Source organism: Pelmatolapia mariae, linkage group LG16_19 (genome assembly GCF_036321145.2).
Source record: "Pelmatolapia mariae isolate MD_Pm_ZW linkage group LG16_19, Pm_UMD_F_2, whole genome shotgun sequence".
In the NCBI taxonomy this organism is placed as follows: domain Eukaryota; kingdom Metazoa; phylum Chordata; class Actinopteri; order Cichliformes; family Cichlidae; genus Pelmatolapia; species Pelmatolapia mariae.
Window position 1 is genome coordinate 55,839,826 of NC_086241.1, and position 25,545 is coordinate 55,865,370.

The window sequence follows — 25,545 nt, forward strand, 5'->3', positions numbered from 1 at the left end:
GAAATTATATGATGCATAAGCGTAAAAATGCATAAAACCATACTGTGCACAAAAAGTACTTAAGTACTTGTTAGCTGGATTTTTCTCTATTGTCAACTACTTTCTTTTTGCACATCCTACGACTTCAAAGGTGCAAACTAGTTCGACTGCTGCTAAAAATATAAGAAATGTGTCAGTGAAAGTCACTATCAGCTTGCGAAATCTACGCTGCGTTCTCTATGAGGGCTCTCCTTGGCAAAACCTGCTCCACATGGCACAGGTCTGCGGTTTTGAGACCGTCATTTTCTCAATGAAGCTATCCTGTGCAAACAGCACCCCCTGTCGACTCCTGTCTGTAAAGACAGGTGAGAGGTAACAAGTTGAGAGGTCGGCTTCAGCTAGCTAAACGTTAAGGCTGATGCTGCAAGTTTGTGTTTTAATAGTGAGTAAATGCTTTCTTATAAAGCTAAGCTGCCTCGGCTCCGTAGTTAGAGCAGCAAATACTTCACAAAACAAAGCGGGTGCGAGGCAGTTTCAGCCGGTGTTCTAGAACACCGGCGCCAGCTCTCGTGTTCTGGCGGAGCTCCTCATGCTAATGTTTGCTAGTTAGCTAGCTGCTAGTATGTCGCAACCCAGCGTTTGGACTTACCGGAGCTAACGTGACTAGCACTCCCGCATCGATCGTTGATTGTGAGGGATAAGCACGAAAGGTGGGTATGTTAAAATTGTATGTGTTTCACAAAACTCGATGCATTAGCCATCACCATTGAAAGTCTAGTAGTTTACCTTAAGGTAGCTTCTCGTTTAATAAATGTAGCAGTTAGCGTGTACGTTGGGAGATGAGCTGTTCTGTAATTGTAAGTGATTATAAAGGCAGTTTGTCGAAAACATCAGCTTAAGGCAAAGCGGTCCAAATGATGCTTCTATGGTTACCCCTACCTAATAATGTGTTCACTGTAATAGAGCACGCACTGTCAGAATGTAAACATTAGCTTCTCCATTAGCCAATCCATTTGACTGCAGTATCTCCTCGTGGTTTATTTGCATTAAAGTCTGCTGCTAGGTCAATATTTACGTAGCAACATTATTATTTACAGAGAAAATATGGCACAATTCTTAGCTTAAACTTAAATCTAGGCTAATCAGGGCTTTCTTTCTGGGTAAAGTCCTCCTTCCTTACTCGCCCCACCCTGGGATAGTGGAAAAAGTATGGTACGATAGATGGTACATTAGCTACTTTTATTGTTGCTTTAAAGGTGGCGTAAATTGCTGTGAGTTGCTCTTGGATTATGTTAGTTAAAAGATATCGTAGTTTGGAAACACAGGTACCCAAAGTAACTGCATACCAGTTCCCTTTTCAGGCAGCCTTAGCGGTTAATAAATTTCTATAATTTCAAAACAAACCAGCATATAGATTTTATCTGAGGCGATAGCGCTTTCTCCTTATCTAAAACAAAGACTTGCTTAACATGAGATTGTTGCTATAGTTATTGATAACACTGCTCTACAAAAAACATTTTTTTGTTTGCTATTAGGCACCTCACACCTGCTTTTTATCTGTTTTTTTTTTTTTGTTCTTGTTTTTTACACTGATTTCAGAAGTACAATCAACTTGCGTCAGGTTTTTGAAATACACATCACTGACGTTTTGACACTTTTGAATATCAATATAGCAACACAATATCTGGAATTTCAAACGTTTCCCCTACAAAATAGTGTTAATGTGTGTATTCTGATAATAAACCAGAACACAACACCAGAGAGAGGCACTAAAGCAAATTTCTGTCAATTTAGCTCAAAATTAAACGTGTTAAAAAATGTTTGTCATTTGCTTTTGCGCTTGACTTAGCAAGAACCAACAGTAGTCGCCCATTATGCTAGGATTAAATTTCCCCTGATATCAGTTTATTTCTCGATGAAATCTTTCTTCCATGCTCATCGCTGATTTGATGGGGGAAGAAGTCAAGATGAGAACGTAAGAAGTGCATCTAAAGTGACGTTCGGCAGTCGTTAGCTGAAATGCCTTTAGCATGTTATCCATAAGCTGAGCACAATTCTCTGGTCTGTGATTGCCAAGAAAATTCTGGACAACCTGCACGAAGGCTTCCCATGCTGCTGATTCATTTGGCTTCTGAACTCATTGTCAAGCATCATTTCACCGATTTCAGGACCAACAAAAACGCCTTCCTTAATTCTGGCTACATTTTTCTTGGGACCAGACTTACTTCCTAAATGCTTAGAACATCAGGTTTTCAAATTTGAAATCAGCAAGTAAAATTAGTTACAGTACAAGAGAAAGAATCCCAGTATTAAAATGGTAAATTATCACTTTGTCCATCCCTGTTCCCATTCCTTGCCTTTGGTTCTTGCATCTCAGTCAATCCCCTCCCTTTAGGGGTGACCTGCTTCATTATCTGCCTCCCTCTCAACCTAACCATCTCACCGCATATTCTCAGATTCCTCTCTGTGGTACTCTTCTTTTCCTTGGGGGCGATCGTGGCTCAAGAGTTGGGAGTTTGCCTTGTAATCGGAAGGTTGCCGGTTCGAGCCCCAGCTTGGACAGTCTCGGTCGTTGTGTCCTTGGGCAAGACACTTCACCCGTTGCCTACTGGTGGTGGTCAGAGGGCCCGGTGGCGCCAGTGTCCGGCAGCCTCGCCTCTGTCAGTGCGCCCCAGGGTGGCTGTGGCTACGATGTAGCTTGCCATCACCAGTGTGTGACTGTGTGTGTGAATGGGTGAATGACTGGATATGTAAAGCGCTTTGGGGTCCTTAGGGACTAGTAAAGCGCTATATAAATACAGGCCATTTACCATTTCTGTCTGGCGGCTCCTTATTCAAAGTCCTTTGTCCAATATATCCACTATCCCTTCTCTGCACAAGCCCAAACCATCTCAGCCTCGCCTTTCTAACTTTCTCTCAAATCCACTCGACCGGAGCTGTGATTAAACAGATTTATACTTCGGCCTGAATAGTTTAGTTTGTGTGGAAGCAACTCTGTTTTCTTTGATTACTTGTTTGAAAAACACTTTTATAGCATTGTATTTTTAATTTATTTCAGTTTGTTTTTTTTTTTTGTTTTTTTTTGCATGTACAAAATAGTGCAATTAATTAATTAATTTGCAAAGTGGCATAATGTTGCAAGCTGCTTGCCACACCTCTTAAATGTGGTGCCAAAGAAAGATGGGGAGGACAGGAGCCAAGTGGGCACAAAAAAAGAGAAGCGAGCAGGACTACTTAATATGTCTTCCTCACCTGCGTGCAGGGAAGTATGCTTGCAAAGAATGTGGAAGTTGATTGACAAAAAATGGTTTTGTCACTAAAGTTTAGACCAGATTTTCAATCACATCCTCTTTGACAACAGCCACCAGCTTCCTCTATTAAGTCTTCTATAGTCAATTTTGTTTTTCCAGGAGCTTTTGTCACATTTCTGATACAACAAATGTATCCTGTGTATTGATTTTATGTTTATTATCTTCCCTCGCTACTTTCTTTTTCTGCCCTTAGAATGAATATTTTGGTCCAAATTTCACAATGATGCAAATGGATTTCAGTAGAAGTCAGTGAAACGTTGAGAAACTGGTTTCTGAAATTGCAAGGTAAAGAAATTAAATTCGTTTCTTAACTTCTTGACATGTTTAATCTTGCCAAGTTACTCATTGAGTTTTCTAAATCAGGACCTGCACTTAAATCGTTACCATTACCCCTTTCATTCCTCCTCTTTCTGTCTCTGTCTCTTAACACAAACACACACCACTTAAGCTCATTGTTTAGCCTCGACATGCTTGACCTGTTCACTCTGCTTTGCTCTGTTGGGATGTCTGGTCTTAGCTCGATGCTAGGAATGTAAAATGAGTGCCAGAAATTTCAAACTTGAAGAGTATGTTGTGCTTTGTGTGTGTGTGTTTTGGGAAATTATTTCAGGATCATTACTATGGTGATTAAATAAATGTTAAACCAACCAAGTAGACGAGAATAAATCAAACTCACAAGCACTGCTGGCCCTGGAGTATGAAAACAAGTTTCCCTGGATGCCTTGCACAAATAGTGTTACCAGGCCCCATGTGTATAAGCCAAGCGGAAGAAAAACATGTTTATTTAACAATTTAATTTTCATAATTCCACTCAGTTCTCACATCCCTGGCTCCAGGTGTGTCAGGCCTTTTTACTGCATGTATGAATAGCCTTGTCTGGTTGTTTCAGCAGCCACCCAAGGGTGTGTGTTTTATTTGTGTGTGCGTGTGTGTGAGTGGAAAGGGACGTAGCCTAATTGTGGCAATTGTGCTGAGCAAGCTTGTTGTCCTCAGCCCTCTCATGCTTCACATTTTCCGTTGTTAAAACCAGCAACCCTTAAACCCTAAATGCCAACATAATCATGCACAAACACTCTTGGATTGCTTAAATGCACCTTCTGCCACTTTGGTTGGTGCTATGAGACCTGCTGTGTCATGATGCCGCAGAAGGTGTCAACAAGGGCAGGATGATGAAAGTGTTGGGGAAGGTAGTCTGAACCAGAAGCCTGTACAGTCATAACAGTAATTGAGGTGTAAAGGTGAGAGCTGAAGTTCACGTAAGAGAGGAAAACACCTGCTGGAGAAAATTGCTCCCAGTAGCACGAGCTCAGAGATGCCAGCGTCAGCAAGGGACTTGCTGTGCCTCTCCGTTTAAACCTTCATCTTCTTAATAGTAATTGACCAGCTTTAGGGCTTAACTTTAAAACTAGTAAGTCTTACAGATTATAAGGGTTTCCACGCCCTTCTCTGTAATGTACACAAATCATTTGGCATGGCTTTTTCTCATCGAGCATCAAATCAGGTTTGCTGCCTGGCATTCAAAGGTGCAGCACATCAAAATATTTGACACTTAAGTTACTTGCTTACGTGCAGTTTTAGTAGGTAAAAACTACTAATACAGGAAAGTGTGTAATGTCTCAACTTGCCCAACTTCAATAGGCTTGTTTGAGATGAGCAAGGCTTGCGTGGAGATGATCACAAGCGATCCCTTGGAATGTTTTCTGGTTAGATTTCTGTCTAGTGACTCAGTCTGAAATCATGCAAATATCAGTAAAGATAACCTCACAGTATCTAGGTGACTGTACCTTGTATTGCTTTCCACCAAAACCTCGGGGTGTGGTGGAAAATGACAGGCTCCGTCTGATCAGCAATACAAAAACATTTCTAACTCATTTCGTTAAATTAGTCAGACTTATTTGTGTTATCTTCTTTGCAGTCTGATAGTTCTTGTCTACAAAATAAATATTATAAATGTAATTATTTTTTATTTATTGGCACAAAAGCTTTTTTTTTCAGTAAAGTAAAATAGCTTTTCCTTATATACCTAAATTCAGCACATTTATTAGAAGAAAAAATATATCTTTTTAAAAATTGCACCAAGTGAAGTGCATAAAATAGTCTTTCCCTTCATTCATTGTACCTGATCTGAATAAAACTAATAGCAAAGTGCTTGACAGCTGTGAGATCCCTCTCTATTTCCCCAGTAGTGTTTTACATACGGCACTGGTATTTCCACTTTAGAAAAATAATTGTGCGCACCCTGTCATGGAGTGTAATATGGTCTTCCCACAGATACGGAAGACACTTTCAATCAAAAGATGGCCAGCATCTTTTGACCAGTATGTTAAACCTTTTCCTGAAGCCATCGTTATGCTCCGTGTTTGGTTGACCCTTGTATCTTTGCCCAAATGTGACTGCGTTGGTGATTTCACTGCATCATTGCTCACTTTTATGGAAGTCCGAGCTGAGCAGTGTTTTTCTTGACCTGCCTGCAGTTTGTGCTTTGTTTTCAGGTGGCTGAATAAGTTACCTGTGTGGTTTTGCGGTGCAGACGCAACTCTACAGCACTCTTTGCATATAATTTGTTCCTGGTTAACATCACTTGACCTAAATCTGCAATATTTCCGAACAGCAAATGACGATTCAATTCAAGGGAAAAGCTCTTTGCCTACTGCCGTGCCACACATTTGAATTTTGTTATGTATCTCTCTTCTAATGCACTTTTACTAAGCCCGTCTAGTCCAGGAAACCTCAAGCTGCACAGTGCAGGGAACAGCTGTGATTGGCTCATGGAGGCATGTTAATCTAGCGACCACTTGATTTGCTTTTACTTTCTACTGGCAGAGCACACATTTTCAGTGGCACTCAATCATGTTCCTTTAATTGTGAGAAGCCAGCATCATGATTGAGATTAAAATTTGATTAATTGCGCAGCCCTACTGTTAAGATACGCATGGACTGTGTATAAGATTGTATAGCTTCTACTTTGCTGTTCTTTCTTTTTTCTTTTTTTTTCTTTTCTTTTTTACATTTTTTGATGCATTTACAACAAAACAATAGGCAGCTAGTGCCAGCTACTCTGAAAAAATAGAAAGCACACTGTTTTGAGGCTTGATATCTTGTTGTTTATCTCCTGAAAAAAATATGCAGAGACCTCAGATCACTGTGTAGAATTTCTTTTCAGGCCAGCTGTTTTGTAAATGTAATCTCTGCATCTCTGGCTGCAAGATAAGGAGAATGAGCCTCACAAGTCACAACAATATGTAAACTGTATACTTAAGGACTGACATGACACAGTGTTGCTCCTTCACTATGACTGCCTGACAGATCAATAATGAACTCTTGTTTTGTGTTTAGTATCAGAAGGGATAGTACCAGCAATCCAGTTTGGGCCATGACATTTATTTTTAGCAGCAAACTGATATAATGCTTGCTTTCATCATGATCACACTGGCTGTGTGACTAGATCACCCTAGAAGCTTTTGTAAGACAGGTTTAGTTCATCTTAAATTAACCAACTATTTTGTATTTGATTGATCAAAAGACATTGGTCTACACGTCTTCTTTTTTTCAAAAGGTGATTTTTTTCCTAAATAGATATTAAATTGTTATGTGAATGACTTGTGCAATAACAGGTGTTTAAAAAATTTCAGGCTAATTTAGCCTTTTCCCAGGCTTTGGTGGAACCATACTAAGAAATACATGGAGGTCTCCAGTCTTGGTACTAATGCTGCATTCAGTGGACACTGGGAATCCACTGTTAGCTCTCCCCAGGGAAGAAAATCAAACAAACAAGCCTTATTAGCTCATCTGTTTCTTCAGTTAAGTGATGGGGGTTGTTATTCACAAAATGGCAAAAAAAGCCAACCAGGAGGCAGCCAAGAAATTACATAAATCAGTTAAATCCAATGAGATTCCTGATTAGATTTTCCAACTTTCCCCTTCTGATGTGCCATTAATGCAGCATAAGAAGGTGCAACAAATCAGGTGGAACAAAATGAACAGGAGAGGGAGGAACATGGCAGTCAAGCATCTGATCTTGAGAAGGGGTGTAATCAGGCAAACTAAGTGAAAACACCTGTGTTAAAGTTCGCGAAGCACAAATTAACATTCAACTTTCAATTACCATTGGAAGCTGAAATGTTTATCTCTCATATCTCTGAAAAGACAAGAGCTGAATTAAGTCCCTTTTACCTTTCGTTAGAGTGATGCGATTGTTCTTGAGCGTTTTGTTGTGATTTGACACCATTACAAAGTACATACAGCATCAGGTTTCAGTTTTGTTTGCAACCATGCGAATGACAGTTTGTACATGGGCTTATAATGACTTCAAAGGATAATTTTCCTAACACAATAAAATGTAAGTGTGGTTTATCAAATTTTCCATTAGTTCATTATCATGTAATGTTTTAATGCTTCTCGGTAGCAGGGTTAGTGGGTCAAAGGTTCATTAACGGCCTACAAATGTTCTCCTCGTGCCTGCATGGGCTCTCACCGGGTACTCCAACTTCCCCTGACAATCCAAAGACAATGGTGAATGATTGTGTGTCTTTCTTTGGAAGCCATGCAGCAGACTGGAGAGCTATCTGTGGTGTACCCCACTTCTTGTCTTATGGTAACTAGGATAGGTTCTACCCACACTCCTCACCCCACCTACACCTGAGACCCTGAATCTGATAAGCAGAGGAAAAACTTTACAATACAATAAAGTTTAAGTGTGGTTCAACCAATTTTTCCATGAGTTTATCACCATGTGATGTTTTTAGAGTAGCAGAGTCAGTGGCTCAAAGGTTCAATAACAGCCGAAGTTTAAGGTGTAGTTGTTTTTGTCATTTCCATTGTGAAGTTTTTAGTCTTGCTTTTTTTAACTACCACTTCATAAAAGCACATTTAAAAAAATGTGTATATCTCATGAATAATAACCACTACCTGGAAATTACACAAATGAGTAAGTCTCTGTGTCCCAGTCTTTCACCATACTGAATCCATTCTTCCAGTATGGAAGTACATGTACAGTATTGTGGAGAATTTGCAGCCACTTGTCATTTCTTGATAGTTTGTTTCCAAGTAACCAGTCCTCCTTGTAATTTCTAAAGTAGTCAGATGTGGCAAAAGTACAGACATTCTGTACTTATGTGGAAATACAGATATTAGTATTAAAATATACTCCAGTAAAAGCTGAAGTACTTATTCAACGAGTGAAAAGGTATAAGTTCTGAAATGTACTCAAAGCAAGAAAGTAAAAACTAGCTCTCTGGGAGGACATTCTACCATCTATCTTTGTGCAAAGCTAACTGAACCTTGTGCTATATTAATGCAATAATAAAATAATATTGGTAGATGAAAATTTATTTCAGTCTAAATTTTAATTCTACTGAATGCACTCAGTTTGAATCAGTTATGTAGAATATGAGCAAACAATTGGAGAAAAATAAAGAAATTCCTCTGTTTTCTGTTGCTTACACAATAGAGGGTGACTTTACCTTTAAACTGAAAAATGAGTACAGTTAGGGGTTAAAGTGGGATTCAGCATGTGGGGGAACCCTAAAATCGTTTGTAGTGGCTCAATGTGGGGAAACGAGTAATAACTCCAGCAGATTTTCTTAATGGTACAGGCTGTGATTAGGTGATTTGGGCCACTGCAGCTCTGAGGTTTACTCCTCTTTGTGGATTTGCACAACTGAATTCAACAAGATATAAGCATATGTCTCATGAGTTGTCTTGGCATTATCTGTGATGACAGTATATTGTGCATGTTATGTTTATACTAGACTGTATAAGGTTGGTATGAAGGTGGAATTGAGTGAATGAATCTAAGATTCATCAGCTTAACTTCAGATTCATCTGTGCTACACTTGATGTAACCTAACTCTCACCTTGAGCACCACAGCCACTGTGCACTAGTCACACACAGTTCTTTGCTTTAAATCCATCACAGTACGGCAAATCTAAATTGTTTATGCTGCACTAAGCTGCAGAGTATTTTCATGCTGCTTTTGAATAACACAAACTTAGCATACCTCAGTTTGTTTTGCAGAACGCTTCACAATATGAAAAATCATTGCTTCACATATACAGATAACATCTGACATAAAAAATCAGGACTTGCATGTAAGCTTTCAAGTTCCAGTTGATCAACTATCATGAGCAGTTATTACCTTTAAATATAATCTCTCTTCTTCCTCTCCGGTCCCGTCTTTCTCTATCTATGAGTGGTTTTAGTTCTCATTCTCTCCCCTGTGAATTATAGCAGCTGTAGCTTTTAGGTAGAAGGCATATTGTGACAAACTGCACAGAAACAGTTTGTGTGTTTGCTGATGTTTGTTAAGCTGATAGAAATTTTGCATTTGAAATTACCTGCCATGTAAAAAAAAAAAAAAAGGTATTCCCTTTATACTCCTCTTTCTTAGAGCTAGCTAAATGCTGAAGTACCACAACTGCAAATTATGGACATCTGCACTTGTTCCAGGCCCACTTTAACCCATGACTATGGCACACCGTTTTGCCTCTTTGATCCCTTTTCATGCAATGTCCCCTGGTGATTAATATACATGTGTTACTGTTTAGGCTCAAATCAGTTTGCTGTTTGAAGACCTGCAGTGACGTGAAATAATAACTCCCCTTAAATGTTAAACCAAAAACCAGGAGCCTGTTTTGAAAATGTAAGGAGTAGAAAGTAAAGATATTTGTTTAAAAATGTAGGGAGTAAAAGTAAAAAGTTGTCAGAAAAATAACTACTCAAGTAAATTACAGAAAATTCTAAGTAAGTAAGTATTTGTACTCATTACTTCTCACCTGTGAAAGTAGTCTTTAGGTTCTTTACTTTGTACACTGGCTACTTTTTCACTCATTTCATTCCATTCTATTCCTTGGTAGACCAGTTAACACTAACTTATAAAATAATTCAAGCATAAAAAAGGTGCCTAATGCAAGGGATGAAAAAACAAATACAGTTAGTTTATTTAAGCACTTTTTGCTAGCAGCCAAGAATAGAGAATTTGTTCACATTTCTTTAGTTGAATCTGTGAAAAATGTCAAAGACGACACAGTTTGAAGGGCATAAAATAGTATTTTTGCACAAAACGTTGATTCTCATAGAGCTTTTATAAGAAGACTTGGCATAGCTCGACATGATGTGCAATGTGTCTTTAAAAATTTAAGGAAACTGGGCCAGTGGAGGTCAGAAGAAGTGACAGGCCTAAAAAACAGATCTTCAGCAAAGGAACAGTATCTGAACATCATGTTCTCAAGAAATAGGAATCCTGCAAAGACCTGATAAAGATACATTTGGTTCTTCAGTTGATACTTTGAGGATGGCTGTAGCTCAGGAGGTAGAGCAGGTCATCTACTAATCAGAAGATTGGTGGTTCAAACATGGAAGAAAAGCTAATTCTGTGCATATTCAAGTTCAATGAACTTTATGACACAGGTTTACATGCATATAGGGACCTCGGAAGGAAAGCAGTGTTGTGGAAACAACACACTCTTCACTAGTAGGGATAGCGCCAGAGCGTTATTCTTTATGGATGAGAGATACATGTTTTGAAATGACAGGGAGCTTGTGCATCCTAGTACACGTAGAGCAAGTGCAAAAAAAAAAAAAAAAAAGACGTACAAGTGGGGCGTAACACAATTTTTGGGCCATTTTTTCCAGCTAGCGGTCAGCGCAGCACATGTTGCTTTCTATGTGAAAGGGGCTTAAGTACGCTTGGGCAAGATGCGGAACCCCAAATTGCCCCCATCGGAGTAGGAATGTTAGATAGAAAGGCACATAGATGTAGAAAAAAAGTGCTTGTATGAATTGAATAAGGCATGTTGTATAAAGCGTTTTGAGTGCTAGAGTAGAAAAGAGCAGAAAAGTACTATATAAGAACCAGTCCATCCACTGTTTGCCCCATCAGAAATGGTCTCAGTGGACTAAACCAAAGATCACTAGCAATCACTGGAAAAATCAGTGGCAATCGATCTTATGGCACCTTCGTTCAAATAGTCATCAGTTTGGAGGTTAAGGAGAGAGGTACAACAGCAAGCAGCTACAACCATCTGTTAAACATGGTGGAGGCTCTGTCATGGGTTGGTTATGTTGACAAAACTGATGGGATTATGAACAGTGAAAAGGACTGTCAGGTTTTCCATCATCCATCATACAGTACCATCTGGAAAGCATCTGACTAGCAATAGCTTCATTATTAAGCATGACAGTGATTCTAAGCACACACCCAATGCAGTAAAAACATACCTAGCATTCCTAATCAGTTGAGACTTTCAATGTAAGAGTATCGTTTTCCAGGCTTTTTTGCTTTCAGTGGCTTAACACTCCATATATTGCCATATTGATTGCATCCAAGTTCCTGTTACAATATTTTAATTCTTCTGTTCTGTTCCTGATTATACTTGAGTGATAGTTTAAGATCTTCATTCAACAAAGCCATTTTATTAAGAATAACAGAAAGTTTCTCCAGCAGTACATTCAGTGAATAATTCCAAAACCACAACAAAACGTGATTTAGTGACTGTGCACCCACAATCTGTCACCCACAGACCAAAAGGTTCCCCTATTTACATTCCACCCTAGGAATGTCTGCCCTGGATTTTCCACTGTTTGTGGGCAAATATATTAAAAGAGCAACAGAACTGCAATCTTTGCTTTTGGCGAGACCGCTAAAAACCACATTTGTTTCATATTATCGATGTTCTCCTTCTTAGCTTCTTTCCATAGCAGAGATCCAAGTCTGGAATACAGTGACTGTCATCATCCACCCACTTAATAAAACAGTGTTTCTTTAAAACTGTTATGTTTATTCTGTATGGACTTGTACTCAGCTAATCTTGTCTTGTTCATCTCTTGCAGATGGCTGTGTCAGTGCGGGGCCTGTACTTTGTGGTGACCCTGTTTTTGGGTAGTTTCTTCGGGAGCGTCTTCATGCTGGGGCCAGTTTTACCCCTCATGTTGTTGTCTCCTGCTTGGTACCGCTGGCTCACTGATCGAATTGTGGCTACCTGGCTCACCTTACCTGTGGTGCGTACACCAGCTTACCCTTTTCTTAACCTACTTCTGTGTGCGACAGATGGTCTTAAGTTACCTGTGCTTAGGCTGATGAAAATGTGCCTTAGCTCTTAATTTGTCAAAACTACACTTCATTTATTCCAATTATGCCTGAGAACAAGGCAGAGGTCTTGTGTATCATGACTGCAACAAATGATCGTACTTATTTTCTTAGAAAAGAATCAACAATTTGCACACTGCAGAGCTCTAATTTCTATCTATTAATGTGACATTTCGAACATACCTGCTCGTTATCAGATGAAACACAAGGTGGTGCCATCTAAAATCACCTGTGATTGGTTATATGACCATGAACAATGGCAGTAATATCCAGTCAGTACCATGTCTTATTATCTTCTCATTCTTTCGGCTCTCTTTTCTGTTTTTCTTTCTACCTTACCTCTTCCTAGTTCCACCTCCTCCCTTTCTATGATTTTTCTGTCATCATTCTTGTTTCCTCTTTATCACCACCTTCCTATCTGTCACCCTCGCTTCCCTTTCGGTTCTTTTATGCTCCCTCCATCCTTGTCTCTCTTTTATAGTCCTTGCTGGAGCTAGTATTTGGAGTGAAGGTGGTGATAACAGGTGATGGTTTCATTCCCGGAGAGCGGAGCGTGATCATCATGAACCACCGTACCCGCCTGGACTGGATGTTCCTTTGGTGTTGTCTGCTCAGGTACAGCTACCTTCGTCTGGAAAAGATCTGCCTCAAGGCTGCGCTTAAGGCTGTTCCTGGCTTTGGTGGGTATACAGTGGGTGCCCTGCCCTTTCCTACACACAAAGACACTCGTGTACACTTACACAAACTATAATGTAATATATGCTGAAAGAGGAGATAAAACCATTAAGTCTGACTTGGCTGAATGTAAATGTAAAAGAGGAACAGTATGATGTAAAGTTAGAGCACTAAAGTGTTATACAAGTTCAGCTCACACTTTAAGATGTTAGCCAGTTTACCTTGATAAGCAGACATGTGACAACTTAATATTTGCTTTGCAGGTTGGGCAATGCAGGTTGCCTGCTTTGTCTTCATTCAGCGTCGTTGGGAGGAGGACAAGAAGCATTTGGAGAACATGCTGGACTACTTTTGTGACATCAGAGAGCCCTTGCAGTTGCTGCTCTTCCCAGAAGGCACTGACCTTACCGGTGAAGTGTAAACCTTGCAGTGCTTAATTCATTCATGGGGCGGTCTGTCCATATTTCAGTTATTACTCTCAAAATGTGTTACCCACCAGTCAGCTTCCAGAGCTCAGCGTAGCGCTACACCTGTTGCACGCCTTTGCGCTCGACACTGTTATGCAAACACAATTTCAGAGTGATAAGACATATCTAAATCTCTTGTCACTGCCATTTCTGCAAGAATGCTCTGATCTCTCGGTCTAAGCAAGAGTGACACTTGTGCCTAAAGGCCCTTCAGATCCCATTTGAGCCAGTCAAAGTCCTGAGTAGCATTACTGGGAGAAGCTTAACTCCCATTTACATATCATGATGTCATGTTGAGCTGAATGTAGTTACATCATAATTAGCCAGTAGGGTCTAAGTATTACTTTACAGTTGGTGTTATGTTTGCACCCTTGCGAGTGTGTTTGCAAGTAAGCCTCTTAGACTTCAAGGCTTGATTTGACGCAAGAAACAAGGGAATATATACACGGTATGTTGACTTCTTACGTGGAAGTTCATTAGTCCCGCAGTACTTATCCTAGAGGCATACAGACTAAAGGATCAAGGTCAGAGCAAACTTTTTAATAAAGCTTTTAGAACTGAAATGAGTAAGAAACTGTGTAGGAATGACAAACAGCTTTGTTTAAGAGAACAGGTGTGATCAACAGAGCTGTCTGTTGTCTGAGTACTCTGTCTGAATTTGCTTCTTGTTGCATAATATAACTTATGAGTCATGATATAGTTTACATGTTCCAGCAACAAGTTCCCGAGGAATGTTTGGCTAATAAATAGTCACCTTTCCTGTGTTTATGTCCTCACCCCCCCATGGATTTTTATAAATGGATAAATGTTTATCTTTAGTGGGTGTATTAATGAATCTAATCATATCCCGTAACCCATGTTGTTATTGTTACTTCTATTTTTATAATAGTACACTGGAATTTTTTGATTATGTATCCCCATGAGTTCAGCTGTTGTTATTATCAAGGCTATCTAATATGCAACAGTTAATCTTGTCCATGGTATTTTGGTCTGACAGTATAAATTTCATCGCAAAGGTACTCTAAGTTTAATAGTTTTTAAGTACAAAGTCAAAATGAATACAAACAGATAGCTAATACTCCTAGCATCTTAAAGCAATTCTTGATTTATTTACCTTATTTTTTTGTGCCTACATAAAGGTTTATGCACTCTTCTTAAAACAGTCATATGATACAAACTTAGTCTTGATTGTATCCCAGTAAAAACATTTATCCTGGAGAGAATGAGTAACATGATATGTTTTTACAGTTTTTACTCAAGTTTTATGGTGTGTGTCTTCTGCAGAAAATACAAGGACAAAGAGCGACGCGTTTGCTGCACAGAACAGCCTGCCGAAGTTTGAGTATGTTCTTCATCCCCGCACCACAGGATTCACCTTCATTGTGGACCGACTACGAAAAGGTCAGCTTTGAAGGACATTAACAGCTTCTTAAATCGTCTACATTAAACACGTGACCGGTTTACTTGTAATAGACACGTTTAGGATAGTTGGCAGCCAGACAGTGTAATGTGTTCACATGAAAATAACCAGGACACAAAGCCTGTCACGAAGACGGAAATATTTTATCTCTAAAACCAACTGAAAATGACATGCTGCTACGATGACTGTACTTATTCCACTGAGGCTGTTCATACAAGGAGGGATTATACCTGTTATTCTTCAAAGTCTCAGACATATGCTTCATCCCAATGCCAGTCATTACAGCTACCCGATATTCTCATATTTCTGTGTGAGCTCATCCTGGCAGTCTTCCAAAGGTCTTAAATACCATCTCTGGTCCTGCTGTCTCACCCCCACCCCCCACCCCCACCGACCCTGCATGCTCAGCAGTGACACAGACTCTCCAAGCAGGTGTTGTGAAACACTGTGATATCATCAGACTAAGCCAATTTTCATCTCCCTTTCTTTATGCCACTGACTGACATACTCATGCTGATCATGTTCTCCCTGTCCATATCCACTGTGCCCCTCTAAGCTCTATTTTTACTGTGAGAGCAGGCGCTTGCGGGTGTCATCCTGTGCTTTTGGTAATCTATTTTGTTCCCCCCGTGTATACAAGGGCACTGTAGATCAGTGATGACGGTAGTTTTGAAACAGTGAGTTACTGGATAATTGGAGGTGTCTGAGTAACGGGGCCAGTGAACTAGTGTGGTTTTGTAAGAGAGATAATAATTCTCCCCGCAGTGGCTTGTCTTCATGTCTAAAAGATTTACTGTTTGTGGTTCTGGATCGGAAGTTGAGTTTTTCACAGTTCTAAGTGAATTTGCTTTCATCTGTTTTCTTTTTTTAAAATAGTAAGTGGTGTTATTCTCCCATTGATCATTTTAAATTGTGCATATTTTTTTACTTTTTTCCCAGGTGATAATTTGGATGCCGTCCATGATATTACAGTCGCCTACCCAAAGAACATCCCACAGACAGAACGCCACATCGTATCCGGCCATTTCCCACGTGAGATCCATTTCCATGTCCGGCGCTATCCAGTGTCTGCACTTCCCACCTCTTCCTCTGACTTAGAATCTTGGTGTCGGGAGCGCTGGGCCGAGAAGGAGGTCCGGTTGCGGGACTTTTACTCAGGGCAGCCCCGCGCCTTTGACAGGGATGGCGTTGCACGTGTGCCACCCTGTAAGTCAGAGTTGCGAGTTACTCTGATCAAAGCGGCCTCGCTGCTGTATTGGAGCAGCTTCATTGCTCTGTGTTTCACTGGCCTGTGGCTCTGGGCTCCTTTCAGGCTTTACTCCCTGATCATGGTTGGAGTGTACATAGCTCAGCACAAGCGCTTTGGAGGGCTTGAGATGCTGGAGATGGCCTGTCATCGATACTGGAAGTCGATGTCTGCTGACGTCAGTGAGAACAATAAATTGCTAGATGGAAAAATGAAGTGAGGAAATACAGTTGTGAATGAACAATGACGTGTTACCACCTGTACTCAGCAAAGACTGAGGACTCATTTGTCTACACTTGTTCAGTCCAGTGAGCTAAAGGATCCCATTGTGGAACCTAGTGCTCCATGCCTTAGAAAGACAAAAATAAGTGCACCCACGATGGTATGCATGGCTTCAGTGGAAAGAGCTTAGCTTTCTGGGGGGGAAAAAGGAATGTTAACCATATTAAACTGTGTTGGGTTTAGGGAATTCATCGTAAATGATGTATCACTTGCCCTTTCTGTGACTTTTCTTGTGTAGTCACTGTTATTTGGCTTGCCGTCTGTCCATTTTTATCAGTTTCATGTAGTAGGTGTTTATCATGGTTTGTTGTTTGGGACCTCGGTGTGAACCTGTGTCAGAAAATACTGCTGTTGGTATTTGTCATACTTGTTAGATATTCATATTTTTGAAATTTATTTTATTGTATGCTGTAATAATCTTTTTTTTTTTTTAATCATGAATGGAGCAGAGCCATAGTACAGAACGTGTATGTATGATGATTTGACTTCTGCTAATATGAATATTAGCAGTATAAGCTGGATTGTTTAAATCAATCAGCTTCTGTTAGAAGTGTTCAGCAAGGGAAAAAAAAGGACAGATGTAATTCCCAGAGAGTTATTAAGGCATATATGAGTAAAACTGTTTACTTTTAGTGGGTATAATTACCCTTTTAGCCCTTGATCCTTAGCCTGTATGGTGGTTTCACTGTATATGTCTCAATTGCTCAAGTCAATATGACAATGCAGCTTTTCCATGTAAACCCAGCAGTGAGAAAAGCAAACGTCAACTTTAAAAACAAAAAGCAATCAAAAGCAAGTAGCCTGTCATGTGAGGAAGCGGTAGATCCACATGTCAGTGGCAGGGTTGCCTGTAGCTATATTGAGGCAGCACTTGTATTATTATCAAAATTAAAGATCTGACTGATAAGTCTGGCTTACTGTAGAAGCAGAGGGCTTTGTGCCCTTTCTGGGGATGAAGAGACGCCTTGTAGAGACAGGATGTGTGTGGTGCTGGGGTGGAAGAATGTCCTGTTGGGACAACGTTACCCCTCAATGTGCAGGGTGGCACAGAGAACCAGACTTGGAGTGGAAAACTGGCCCTGAACTCAACCTAATCCAAAAAAGCCCTGTAATGCCCACCACTGCTGGTATCCCTCTCCAGAGGACTGGCATTGATGCGCCGGCTAAACTCAATTAGCAAATGACAGCTGAGAAAGCGACTCCAGTTGTGCCAAAAAAGGAGTGAAATTGAAAGAAGATTGAAGCAGTTCTTCAGCCGCATGTTTCACCTCTTGTTCTCTTTGCCTTTGCTCTCTGTTCAAACTCAATTACATTTTTACTTGAGTGAGTAAAGAAGCATTTTGTGTTTGGAGGTCTACAGCAGTTTCTGTAACACTGTGAAATGTGTGATCTAGCTGACGACTTCAATCCACTTTTGTAGTACTAATTGTCTGGCGCACAACAGAGTCGACAATGGGGTCTTTTTTTGTTTTGTTTGGTTTATGCAAATCCAAAGCTCCTCGAGTTTATGTCAAAAGGGGCTGTTTCTAGTCACTGTGATATAGTTTTGTTAACAACTCGATCATCAGCATGTTTGTTTACCAAATATGGTACTATATAAATGTTTTGTTTTTTCAAACCACTTAAAACTCCCAAACCAGCTGGAAATCTGTCTCTTTCACCTGTGCCATTTTGTGTTGCTCATTTTTACATTTACTTGTCGATGCTGGACCTCTTTAAAAATCACTGTCCTCAGGTAAACGCAGTGGACACTGTTATGAGTCAGTCTTTTAAATGAAGAGATATATATCTAAATAAATATGCTGTATCAACCCACTGATGTCTCCTGTCATTTTTTTTTTTTTTTAAGTTTAGGAAATATTGACTCCCAACTTAAGTAGTAACGGAGCTTTTGGTGCCCCAGTGTCATGTGATCAGCAGTTTCATTCATTGCATTTTTTTTCCACTGCAGTCCTTTAATCTTGCATGTCCTGTAACAACTACTGTATTGCAGTGGATGACTCAACAAGACCTTGAATGCTCATGTTGCACAACACTAAGGATGGAAGACCGTCCTGCCTCGTGTGTTTTGTGCGCATACACAAAACACACACACACATATACATGTCAAAAATATACATGTCACACACATTCTAGTCTACCATAGACAACCAAAAAGGTCAGGAGCTTTGAAGGTGAAGTGCAGTCGCCATAGTAACTAATGTTGACTCCCTTGTCTCCTGGCAACAGTATGTGGAGTGATGTCAGTGGAAAGCATGCCATTTTCTCCCAGTGACAGAATGATGTCACTCCTTTTGTGTGTGTGAAGAGAGAGCTGGAAAGAAAAGTTTATTTCTATATTATACATCTCTGCTCTCCTGTGGGCACGGGAGAGCGGGCGGACACATCCAGTCGAATTAAAGACAAAAAGTGAGGACATACTAAATTAGCTGTCCGCAGATGATGAATCATTGGACAATTACAGATGCATTTATCCACCCACTTTTTCTCTTGCCCCACCCCCTCACCCCTCCCTTTTCCACCTCTTCATCCGCTGTATCTGAATATAACTTGAACAAAATTGCCCTGATGGGTTTGACAGTGGGTGGAAGGAAGATGGATGATCCGCACAGGCTATCATCTACCTTTTTTTCTCTCAATTAGATTAGCTTCCAAAAGTCGGACTCTTTTATTAGAACAGTACTTTGATGGATATGTAGGAGGCGCCTGGTGTCAAAGTTTTCAGGAAACTCCCAAATTTCTCCCCTAGAGCACTTGTACAAATAGAAATACAGCCATCTTACATAAAGACTGTCACATCTAGACTATCTAGTTGCATGCAGGCTAATAGGATCAAGACAGTGTAATTATCCTTATCTAGCCAGATAGCTTTTTCAATAACGACTGCAGCAGACAATCCAGAGGTTAGGCACAGCCGAAGTCAGAGACTACTGAATTATAAAGTAGCACCGTGAGTTCTCTGGAGCTAGGAGTCTCACTTTTGCCTCTGGTTCTATCCAGCTTTTAAATGGGTGTAAATAGCTGTGGAAACCATAAAGCCTCGCACATCCATCAAAAAATGGAGAACAAGCAACTACGATGGGTACGAAAATAGCCGTGACCAGAAGAGTATATTGTGTTCAGCTAACTAATATTTGTGTGAGCTGAGTTTAGTGCATTGTGCCTGCAGGAGTGACTGCAGAAAAGCAGACCTGTTGTTGATTCCACCACAGTGACACAGACCATTACAGACACACCAACAAAGAAGCCCTCCTACAGGAGCTGAGCTATAAATAACTCTACAGCGGAGATGCAATATTAGTGGGTGGATCAGAAGTTAGTCGTCACTTCCTATTTATAAAGCAAATGCAGTCAAATTTTACATCGTGGGTGATTCATACTGAGTGGTGAATAGCTGGGATTAAAATGGGACTCGTTTCAATGTGGTCCATTCTTGATTTCCTTTTTAAATGACATCTCTCTAACGGTTAATTAAATATTTTCAAGTGTCGGACATCTAATCAAATATATATCATTTTTGAGTTCTCTTATTTGTTTTTATCTGCTTCAGGGAATAACATCTCTAATATGTCTTGCCAGACTGCAGTGAAGCTCTACAGATCTTGCCAAGCAGGTTTACGTCAGAGGCAGGCAAGGGATTCAGCATCACCCTACCAAGGAAAACATCTTTAACCTGGTTCTCTGTATTCTGCTGCCACCTAGCGGAGAAATGCTTAGGTTTTACTCATGATGGCACGTACCAAATCCTGCTATTTTCATGTCCCAATGTGTCTTTCATTTTCAGAAATGTTAACGTAAGAAGGTTTTGCCAATTGATAGCAACTACAACCACACCTGCCTTCTATTAAGAGCATTAATACATTAAAATATTCAGTGAATACTGTCATAAGGTTTAAACCCAGGTACTACATCTTTATTTAGAAATCACATCAGAGAAAATCTTGCCATAGCCATAGAGGAAAACAAGTATCATATTAATCCCCCAAACAAGAAAATATGTCATAACATAAACATAATCGATCAATAAAACAATAATCAGATAATATAAAGTAAAAACAATTGCTATCAATAAAATGCTAAACGTGAACAACAAAATGATGATATTCTACTGTGGCCACTAGCTGTACACTGCACTGACTTTGGAACATGAATGGTTTCAGTGTCCTGGATATTTTTTTTGTCTTCTGGAAATTAAAACTTGCACCGTCAAGCATGACCTTGCAAAAAACAAGCAAAACATTAACAGTGTCACTAGTGAAGGCTGGACCATTCTGATAAAGCCCAAAGCATAAATAAGGTAACATCAGGGCTGGGTGCCCCAACCTAGTCCCAAATTAACCTCAAATGTCAAGTAAATTATCCATTTTTATTTTACAGTTTGACAATATAAAATGCAGGCTCCAACAGCAAGGGCTTGACTTTGAAGATAAATACTCAAAGCTTGCCTGGCTTTGTGTTCTAAGAAGCGATTCATCTTATGACCAAACATGCCCCAAGCCTAGGATTATAAAGAGGATGTGTCACAAACCTGGAAGTAGCTCAGCAGCATTTGCAGTGATGTGTTTAAGGGTTTAAATACATGTACGATGGTCAAATACAGTACTGAACATATTTTTAGATTCAAGAAAATGCTGTTTGATGAATGCCCACTGCATTGTGTTTTTAGTTATTCCTTCAATACCTGTACACTTGTCCCACACAATCACTGAGCGACTTTCAAATATGACCTATCCTCTAAAAATCCTGTCCTTTAAGCTGCCACGCAGTCAGAGAATGTCTCCATCATTTTTCAGACGCACTGTGTCACACTGAAGACGAACGGCTGAAAGGAACATGCTCCTGACAAGTCACTAAAGTGGCATGCTGCTCTTCACACGCAGAGGCACAGAATCCATGGTAAGCTAAACACAGGTGGAACTGAAGTAAACAGGTTGTCTACTCTGTTCATTTGAAATACGTCATGTCATTAAAATAATGAGCCTAATCTAAAGAAAACTACTGTTCAGGCACAACAATGAATACTTAAATATGACATCAATCTGTGCAGTCCTCACTGTATCAGTGGGATGAGAACACAATTACATCCACTACACTGCAAGCGAAGAAAAGGTAACTGACAAATAATCAACTATCATGATATTGAATGCATTCAGTGCAACCAGTGACAGATACATTGGGTCAACATTCACAATACGGAAGCACAAATACCACTAAACCAGTATGTTTGGCTCATTTAACAGAGGTATGGAGCACTGGCTGGTCGCTTTGCCCATGCTTGGATAATGATCATACTAAGCTCCACTAGCTCCTGTTACACAGACAAATAAAACAGCTAGCAAATATTCTTTAAAATGTGACTGACCTGCGTATTATCATGCATGTATTTTAATTACCATGAAAGTGTGGCACATGCCTTGTGGATCAGTGATGAAAACTGTGTGTGAGACAGTGCTTAAACGCTTTAGCGAACTCTCTAAGAGCATTTCCAGCTGTTTCAATTGACTGCCCTGTGATACATAAATCAAAAAGTATTTTGGGGAAGTCTATTCAGCAAGAATAGATCCAGCACACCAATCTTTTAGTCAGCAAAGATCTAAGATCATTGGCCAGAGAGAGAAGGGCTGTGGGAGGGTGAAGCCAGAACTTCACTGACCACTAAGTCTGAAGGTGGTGGTGTGCAGCGCAGAGGCAAAGGGGGCAAAGGAGAAGGAAAGGAGGGCACAGGACTGAGCCTTCCCACTCAACCTAATACCACCTCAAGGACTCAGGAGTTATCTGAGGGGACATGCTCTTCAAAGCCCTCACTCTCCCTAACCAGTGCCCTCTCCAGGATGACGCGGCCCTCCTTGTACCGCTGACTGTCCTCAGTAGCAAACTCATAGATCCAACCCAGCTTGCTGTTGCAGTTCTTGCAGCTGACGTCCCTCACCATGTGTCTGCCGGTGAGCATCACTCTGTCCTGCACCTCACTGTACTGGAGGTTCACCACCTATAGGGAGGAGTTTAAGTTAAAGTATAATTAATGAATACCTGTACTTCATTTGGTTGAGGGAAACATGTCACAGATGGTGTGTTCATGGCTAATTTCACTGTACCTTATTGAAGAGGAAAGCTCTGCCTGTGGCTCCTGTGAATCGTGTGGAGATTAGCTCAGACCTATTAGTCAGGATTGTGTCACAGTTGGCACAAGAGAAGAGACGTGTTCCGCCGATGTGGTCCAAGAAGATGCGCCCCATTGTCTGATCACCGGGATTGACTAAATTAAGGCTAAAACATGAGAAAATGAAATAGTACGCTATGTATTCTAAGTTTAAAACTGGACTGATTGTAAACAGTATGAAGAAAGTGACCCCTTATAAAATAATACCCTTGAGCTGGCCAAAGTAATAATGCATATCAGTCTCAAACTTTTTTTTCCCACAACACACAATTGTTTTTTAATCAATCATTAACAACACAAATTGAATACACATAAATAAAGGAGTCGTTCCATCTCTGTTCATCAAATAAAAATAAATACATTAAAACTTGGGTGTTTTAAAGATTTGGGGTTTTTTAAGATTTGTTTTTTAGGAACCATTTTAAAATTTTAATATGTGGAAAACTATCTGAGCTCACTCACTCACTTATCATAGCTGTTTTACAAGTTAAGAAAGAAAGAAAGATGCTTGAAATATCCAAAATAATTGTACCCAATAAAAAAGGGGGTTGTTCTCAGAGATATTAAGGCATAAGCATAATTTAGGCATGATTATGGAAAAACAAACAAACAAAAAAGTTTCTGTTATTATCTCAAAAATCTATTATGCGTTCTCTCTATATGAACTGGGGAAGATGAATGCACTAGCTTACGATTCTTAACTATGTTTCAATTGTACACATAATACAATACTTTGGTAAAATTGATAGCACAGCCACTGAAAGAGTATCAGTAAAAACATGAATGTTTCTACTGATACTGAGAAAAAGTACTGTTTTCTGAGAAAAAGTACTGTTTTCTCAGTTCCCTTAAAACACAAATATAATCCTTAATAATAATAATGATGATCGAGATAAACAAAAAGGAGCAAAGAGACAAAAAGCCACAAAAAATAGAATCAAATGGCTTTTTTAACTTGCTTATTGTTACTTTGATTACAAACAGCTGCCTTTGCCCATTTTTCTAATTTATTATTAAAAATACTGTCCTTTATAGAACTGCTTACAGAAGCTTAATACATTCGTCTATGTTTTTAAAAATTCCTATAAATAGGATAAAAACATATTTTCATTTCATTAATTTTTCATTCCTCTTTTCCATTCTCATCTCAGGTCAGGCTTTGTAAGAACAGGGATCAGTGCCACATCATCCCAGCCCTCTGAAAAATGCTCATCAATTCCCATTATTTTGTATAAAATTTGGTTTCTTTTGTTTGTTTGTCAGTGGAACATGTGGAAACTAAGGTGTAAATAATCTTAACAAAGAGCACTCCAGTCGCCTTGGCACAGTTTCTCCCTGTTTCAACACTTTAGTCGTTACAACCACAGAAGTACTTCTTGTTCCTGGATGGCTTGTTATGAGTAATACTGACTGTAGATGGCAGCTGGGCTTTGAATGGTGTCGATGCAATTATGAATAATGGAAAACAAACGAAGCAGACATTTTCCCAGCTACCTAAAGAGAATACTTCAGAGGATTTTCATTGGGATTTTAGACAACCTAACCGACTGGTTTCGTACAAATGCACCGAGCCAGCGTGTGAATGGAAGCTAACGCCAGGTTAGCCGTTCAGCTAACAGAGTCAACGAGCGACAACAAAACAGATAATTCTACTAAACTCCAAATGACGGCTGCCTACCTTTTCAAATTCGGTCTGGTGACACAAAATGTCCTGCCCAGCGATGGTGTCACCGACTTTTTAAAGTAAATTTCAGTCGCACATCTGCTGTTTATACCGTCGTCGTCGTCGTGGCTTTGTTTTTCTTTTTCAGCTGTTCCTGTCCTCTGCGCTGAGCTCCAAACTAGTATCAACATCCGGTTTGTGACGTAGCTCCCTCTGCAGCAGCGACATACGGGTTTTCCGCCAGGTGTCAGCATGTAATATCTATCCTCAACTTCTGAAAAATATGCTCCGTTCCCATTAAAATCTTTAAAACTAATACTGAAGCTAATTTAAAAAAAGCAAACAAACATCAAATCTGGATATAACAAAAAAATTAATATACAAAATAAATAAAGAAAAGCTAAACTACAGTAACTCTGATCGTATACATACATATATATATATATATATATATATACACATATATATATATATATATATATATATATACACACAAAGTCAACTTTTGCACAGTTGCATATATATGTGTGTGTGTATATATATATACACATATATATCTATCTATCTATATATATATATATTGTGGTATCGCAAGAAATTAGTTGGTTATATAAATATATGAGTATGCATAATAGTTATTATTCATAGATACCTACATCCTAAGTTCCTGTTATTCATCTGAAAGAAACAGATAGAATGAGTGGTCGTTACAATGGTAATGCCAGGAGAGGCAGTATTGGTTCTGTGTTACATTTATGTTGTAAGAAAGTGGAAGAAGAGAGTGTCCTGTAGGAGGCAGTAAAATGGACACTGATGTTCTGTACATGCACTGAAAAGAAGGTTCAGTAAACAAGTTGCAACGATACTCCATTGTAAGTCTCAGTTATTTTATTTTTCTTTTTGAAGATGCAACATATATATATATATATATATATATATATATATATATATATATATATATATATATATATATATATATATATATATATATATATATATACACACACACAAAGTCAACTTTTGAACTGTGCAAAAGTTGACTTTGGCTGTAAGACTTTGGCTGTATGTTTGGGGTCATTGTCCTGCTGCAGAATACATTTGGGGCCAATAAACAATCATGTATATTTCTGAAAGATTTCTTTGTTTGCTGAATTTTTTCACACCTGCCTAAAACATTTGCACAGCCATTCTAGGTGTCTCTCGTCAACTAGCAGCTGGTTCATTTGTGCTGCCAGGCACTTGTGGAGTGACTGCAG

At 39.5% G+C, this 25,545-nt stretch overlaps 2 protein-coding genes across 2 annotated transcripts; one reads left to right on the plus strand and one right to left on the minus strand.

Annotated features, from left to right (window-relative positions):
• The first annotated feature begins 340 nt into the window (after positions 1-340).
• lclat1 (lysocardiolipin acyltransferase 1) lies at positions 341-18,281 on the plus strand. The gene is made up of 6 exons (XM_063499457.1): positions 341-689; positions 12,121-12,288; positions 12,858-13,056; positions 13,315-13,461; positions 14,803-14,919; positions 15,878-18,281. The coding sequence occupies exons 2-6, from the start codon at positions 12,121-12,123 to the stop codon at positions 16,402-16,404; spliced, it is 1,158 nt and encodes a 385-aa protein (XP_063355527.1). The 5' UTR covers positions 341-689; the 3' UTR covers positions 16,405-18,281.
• A 2,087-nt stretch (positions 18,282-20,368) lies between these two features.
• On the minus strand, positions 20,369-24,477 carry LOC134646010 (protein yippee-like 5). Its single transcript, XM_063499669.2, has 3 exons — positions 24,305-24,477; positions 22,562-22,733; positions 20,369-22,455 (listed from the first exon to the last, which is right to left on the minus strand). Exons 2-3 carry the CDS (start codon positions 22,700-22,702, stop codon positions 22,231-22,233), a joined length of 366 nt encoding a protein of 121 aa, XP_063355739.1. The 5' UTR covers positions 22,703-22,733; positions 24,305-24,477; the 3' UTR covers positions 20,369-22,230.
• Positions 24,478-25,545: the final 1,068 nt, after the last annotated feature.